This window comes from Pteronotus mesoamericanus, unplaced genomic scaffold, assembly GCF_021234165.1.
Source record: "Pteronotus mesoamericanus isolate MK-2021 breed Mesoamerican mustached bat unplaced genomic scaffold, CSHL_Meso_final contig_73, whole genome shotgun sequence".
In the NCBI taxonomy this organism is placed as follows: Eukaryota; Metazoa; Chordata; class Mammalia; order Chiroptera; family Mormoopidae; genus Pteronotus; species Pteronotus mesoamericanus.
Window position 1 is genome coordinate 3,931,952 of NW_026555245.1, and position 6,000 is coordinate 3,937,951.

Consider the following 6,000-nt stretch of genomic DNA (forward strand, 5'->3'; position numbering starts at 1 on the left):
TGGCAGAAACAGGGTGTGCGTTTTCTGTGGGAGAAAAAAATGCATGCGCACTCGCCAACCGGAAGGCCACAGCCCAAGCCCTACTTTCAGGGTTGCCTATCTTAGCATCAAACACATAAGGAAAGCCAGGAGAAAGTTTGCCTTACAACCCTCTAAATGGATGAATAAAATCTCATTTAATGAAATACATGGCAAAGTCGGGTGGGGGGAAGATGGGGGCAAAAAAAAAAACCCAAAAAAACCTCTATTAGAGGCAACAGGAGAATGCTGGAGAAAGGACTGGTAAATCCCTACTTGGAAATTCCTACTTTGTCACAAGGCCTTGAAAGAGGAGGACAGAAATGCACAATTCTGCTTCTCCATCCGATCAGAACAAGCTCAAACATTTCCAGGGACCTAAGTATCCCATGCTAAAGGCAGCATTCTTCTGAGTGCTACACACTGCTGCATCATCCAACCTAGTCCCGTGAAATTATTCAATGGGCAAGTAAGATTTCTAATGCAAATGGCCTCAAAATTATATCTCTGAGAAGTCAGTTCCAAATTAAATCAGATCAGGCTTTTAGGCATCCAATGATCACATTTTCTCTTTTGAGCAAGTGCTTTTCAACACTCAGAACTTCTCCTCTTACAGGTCATTTCCAAGGCCGTCTCTGAATGCAATCTCCTAAGCAAAATCTGATGTATAAAATGAAAAGGGAAATGGGACAACTCCAAACCTCAGAGAAAGGTGGTAAGGAAGAGACTCTAACCTCTTTCAACAAATTTCAAAAAGTTAATTATCTTAACCTCCTTTCTAGTAAATATTACTGAAACTTCCCCTAACACAACATACACATAGCATCTTATCAAACAAAAATGTCCAAAACTAAGTTGTTGCATATGGAAAGCCTAAAGCATACCCAGCAGGCCTTTGAAATATAACGTGCATATAGAATGCCTTCCCACAAGGGGCACAAGGGGTATGTGTGTGCATATGTGTGTGTGTGTGTGTGTGTGTGTGTGTGTAAAATCACTTATTTTAAGCTGCCACACTTCTCCCCATGTTATCACCCCCAAGCCTGTGAAACAGATAGGTAGTTGACAAATGGCCCAGCCCCGCACATCTCACCTCTGACTTCTCCCCAGACTTGAAACAACATTCATGCCCAGGAAGGGCCCACCTGGCCAGCCCCGGTCATAGGGGCCAGGTGAGAAGAAAGAAGGAAGAGCACCAGGAACTCACATTTCGGTGATGTTCTCGGGGTCTGCACTGTTAGGCTCCAATCTCGGAAATGCCACAATGCCAGGAGTAGGGTCGCTGCACCAGATCCTAGAAGTGCTGCATCGGCAGGACGTGGGACAGGCGAGAGCGGCCCTCCAGTAGCCCACAACCAGCCAGCAGAAGCCCCAGAGCCGGGCCATTGCGGGTCCATGCCACCTTGTCCAGGTCGACATCCCGAGCCGCCAGTGCCAGCTGGAGTCAAACCGAGTAGGTGTCCCTGTGCTGCACCGGCCGGTCTCCTCTGCCGGTGCTGGGCGGTCTTTGCCGCGCTCGCCGCTCTCTCTACTCGATGTTGGTCGCGGGCCCGCAGAGTCGAGAGTGTCCCGGGCTGAGTATGCCCTGAAGGGCAGCACCGTTCACAGTGCCCGGGGCATCTCCGGCTGCTTCACAGGGGGGCGCTACTGGCGCTCGCAGCTCCGCCGCGGGCGCCGCAGCATGGCCCGGCGCGCCGGGCACCGGCCGGCGGCGCTCCCGGTACTCTCTGGGGAGCAGGCTCCTTGCTAGACGTGCACTGAGATCCCGGACGCACCTCGGGGCTGAGGACAAACAGACACGCATGAGACTGAGCATAGGACCCCAGACACCACGAATTGAGGCACTCTGTTTTTGCGCTCGCGTCACCCCCACCCTGACCCCAACCAGGAGACCGTGGATAGATGAGTGCCCAGTTCCCATCCCAGAAATAAACTTGCCCCTCGATGGCACTGACGCTCCTGGGGCCACCAGTATCCCCATTCTTTTTCTGAAGTCGAGAGAAGGAAGGTAGGGCAAGGGTCCCTGAGATCGGATTCCATGGCATAGGCCAGGAGAAGGACCCTTTGAAAGGGGGACGAGGAGACTGCCGGCTGTGATGGCTCCGAGACGCCCCCCCCTCCCCATGATGCTGCAGAATCCGCCACCACCAGCTGGGTGCAGGGGGCGCGGGCAGGTAGTGCGGCGCGTCCCACCTGGGGAGCCGCCACGGCCGCCCCAGGAGGGACAGTGAGGGCCAAAACCAGGGAGGCCACTGTCCGCGCTGCTCACCCAGGCTCCGGCGCCTACCGCCCCGCCGGCGGCGCCTGGGTCCAGGCTCCTCCTGCCGCTGGGCACTGAGCGCGGAGAGCGCGAGCGAAGGAGCGAACGAGGCTCCTGCTCCAACCCAATTCCGGGAGCCGCCGCCGCCGCCGCCGCCTCTGCTACTGCTGGCGAAGTGACGTGAGGGCTGACGCAGAGCAGGGGCAGAAACTCCAGAAAATTAGTCTGAAATCCAAAAACACACACGCTCATACACACACAAACCCATAACACCCTCCAGACAAAAGCAACAAGGAGGGGAGGGGAATCTGGGGGCGAGCGGGGAGGAGGGAGGCATCGGTGCCACTGGCCAGAAGCAGACAGCAGCAGCATGTGGGAGTTCACACACGCGCACATACGCTCACACGCACACATCCTGGCTGTGTAGACGCGCGCGTGTGGGGTGGGGGTGGGTGGGTGGGTGTATGTGTGTGTGTGTGTGTGTGTGTGTGTGTGTGTGTGTTCATTTAGATCCAGGTACCTCTTAAATGGACCGTTCCGCTGCTCGACGCCTCCCAGTCCCTAATTCACACCGCGGTATCTTCTACAATCCCAGCAGAGGCTGTCTCCTTTTTTGAAATGGAAACCCAGCTCAGTTCAGCTCTGAAAAATGAGCTGATTCTTATTATAGGAATCCTCCCTCCCCGCTGCGTTCTCCTTTACCATCCTGACTAAAGGGGAGGGTGAAGTATCCTAAAAATAAATAAATATTGTAAACACCAAAACGTATTCAGCATCGGTAACCAAGGATAACCGCCCCCATTCCGGGATATCTATTTGGGAATCCGTGGTTTTGGAGGGTCTTCCTGTTGGTGCTTTCGTAGAGGGAGGGGAATATTCAAACGAAACTCTAGCTCTCGAAGTGGGTCTTTTTCTTGCGGTTTTCTGGGATCACACGCCCGGGAAACAGAGACATGTGAGAGGAAGGGAGCGCGCCTGGCGCGTATTGGGTTCCCTAAGTGCGCGGCAGCAACCCTGGCCTGTCCGATGTGTGGCGCCGCGTCATTTTTTCTCATCAGTCAACCTGGCAGGATGCAGCCATTCCCACATCACTCCCTGCTATGCCCACCCCCACTCGGGGTACCCAAAGCCCTTGCTCCCCTGCCGTACCTTGTGCGTTTTCGTGTGTACGCGGGTGTGCGCGAACGCGTGCCCTGCGCCCGCGCCGCCCGGAGCACGACATACATCCAGCTACTGGGAAGCCCGGCACGACCAGAGCCCCGGGGTCTCACTAGGGACAAATAAGGCGATCCGGGAGGGTCGGGTGACAAATCGTAACTGCTCTGCGGGATCAGTTAAACGATGGCTGCTGGGCATTCGCAAGCCTGGTCTAAGAATCCGTCTTCCCATCTGCGGCTCGGAGAAGATGTTTTTCCGCAGTCATTTAGAAGGAACTAGGGAAATGCACCGCAGTGCCAGACACTTCCGAGGGCTCTGGTGCCCCCGCGCGGGGAGAGAGCGCCCGGCACGCTGGAGAGCCCAAACCAAGGGCCGCGGCCACTGCTGCAACCGCGCGGGGGGCGCGCTCTGGCGCCAGATGCGCAACCTGCGGCGCCCGACGCGTGCGCGCCCGTGCCCGGCGGGCGCGCTGCTTGCCAGGTTTCGCCGATCTCCGACCTGAGTAAAAGGCAGGCAGCTCTCTGCGCCAGTAAGGGCGACCGAATGGGATCTCGTCCAAAAGATAGGAATGATCACCCATCTACCGGCAGAGGCTGGGTTGGGAGGATCGAAAAAGCCGAACATCCAGATAAGTGCTTGAATCTCGGCGACGTTTTAAACAGAATAAGGAAACGGAAAGCATCTAGAGGGGCTATTATACAGACCCTAAGCGCTGAGTGCAACCGCGGGAATCCTCGCACAGAGCCCATAAAAATCTCACTGCAGGGCCGGAAGAAAAGGCCAGCAGGTCTGTCTCTCTCCACCATCACTCGGTTGTAACACGCACTGGGTGCTGAATAGCCAAGCTGAAGTTCATTTCTCTGCTCAGCCGCCAACTCCTTCCAAGGAAGGAAAGCAAAGGGCAAAAATGTCTTGGTCCCGGTCAGACAAACTCTTCTACCTAGCCCGTGCAGAGCACCTGGAAGTAGGGTATGTGCATAATTACATACATCTCCATCTCCATCTCTCTCCCCCGCCCACACACACACAAAACCCACCCTCACCCCATTTTTCTCAGAATGGCCTATTTGCGTCCTAGTGGCCGCAAAGTGTCAATGCATCATAAAGATTCTAATTACGTTAGAATATTTTTAGAATCTGTATTACAATATATACTACTATTAAATTTGGATTCTAAATTTACCCTCATTGACTATCTCCCACATAAAATTAGAACTGGCAACACCGCTTCTAATTACCCTTTTACTGCTTAGTTTTTTTCCATAGTCCTTACCATTTTTCAAGAGACCATTCACTTATTTATTATATTGATTGTTTACTGCATTTCTCCTAGTGGAATGTAAACTCCATGAAGGCAAGGGTCATTTTGTTCATTGATATATCTCAAGGACATAGTATTAAAATAGTGTGGGGGGGGTATGTGTGTGTAATGAATGAAATGAAATAAGCTAGCGTTGAGATTCTTCAAATGGGCTCTCTGCACTCTCACTTTGTTAACCTCTAACACTGCAAGTCCCTCAAACAATTCCATCTGGACACTCTCCCTCCCATCTTCACAATCTCTGAATCCCGTGCTGAAAGTTGACATAGCACTTCTTCAAACCTTATTTTCTGCTTCCTCTGGTAGCCAGAAATGTTCTAGCTCCAGGCTAGTGAGGGCCTCCCTGTCCTTCACACTGGTAGCTCAAGATTGTCATGCACAGTGCCTGAAGCACATTGGGCAAGTGATAACTATTTCCTAACTGATTAAATTATGGGTATATCTTATTTTTAAGAACTATAAGGTATTGCACAGAGATTTCAGAGATTCTCAGACCAGAGATGATGAACATTTTTCAGATGGACAAAATAAAATAGCAATAATTTTCCCCAGATCATATGAACTCTTCAAGGCAGAGGTGGAGAGAGACTAAGTGTTGCAGACTCTTGCTTTTACTGAACCAGTACTGTATTAGGACAGCATTTTTCAAGGTTTTTTTTTTTTTTTAACCATGATCCATAGTATGAAATCCTTTTTATACCACAATCCAAGGTACACACACATAAATACATATAACTTAAAAAGAATTTCAAAAAACTTACTGTTAATACACGGAACACCATTAAAATATTTTCCGTTTTACACCATTTTATTTTTAATGTTTGTAGTAACCTAATAAATCAATTTTAACATCCAATACTGGGTTGTAAAAACAAAAACACTGCCAGCTTCTGCTTCTGACTAAGATGGAGTGATAGGGAACAGATTTAACCTCCAACCAAATCATCAATACACTGAACAAAATATATAAAATAACAATTTTCAAGACTGTGGACATAAGACCATGAAGGCTGTGGCTCAAGAAGAAGGAACCCAGGCAAAGCCCAAATCCCTGAGTTAAAAAAAAAACATAGCTGAGAACCCAGGAAAACCAAGGAGGGCAGAGTTCACAAGGAGAGAGTAGCAAGGAAGAGAGTGATGCACGAAAAGAGAACTCCAGAGGTCTGCAGCAGCCCCCTCAAATATTCATCAGAGTACTGATTAGCACCCGCAGATGATGAAATTACCTGAGGCCAAAGAAGTG

The 6,000-nt window shown here is 50.8% G+C and overlaps 1 protein-coding gene across 9 annotated transcripts in view; it reads right to left on the reverse strand.

The window, feature by feature from the left end:
• The window catches only part of NTRK2 (neurotrophic receptor tyrosine kinase 2), a 330,058-nt gene extending 326,372 nt beyond the window's left edge, over positions 1–3,686 (reverse strand). For 8 of the 9 annotated variants that reach the window (XM_054582954.1, XM_054582952.1, XM_054582956.1 and 5 more), the window contains exons 1-4: positions 3,428–3,686; positions 2,799–2,886; positions 2,288–2,503; positions 1,226–1,800 (exon numbers count right to left, since the gene is read on the reverse strand). In XM_054582954.1, the coding sequence (XP_054438929.1) occupies positions 1,226–1,437 (212 nt within the window). In that variant the 5' untranslated portion in view covers positions 1,438–1,800; positions 2,288–2,503; positions 2,799–2,886; positions 3,428–3,686. Of the gene's footprint in view, positions 1–1,225; positions 1,801–2,287; positions 2,504–2,798; positions 2,921–3,427 lie in introns of all 9 variants that reach the window. The other variant, XM_054582953.1, reaches the window with a different exon arrangement.
• Positions 3,687–6,000: the final 2,314 nt, after the last annotated feature.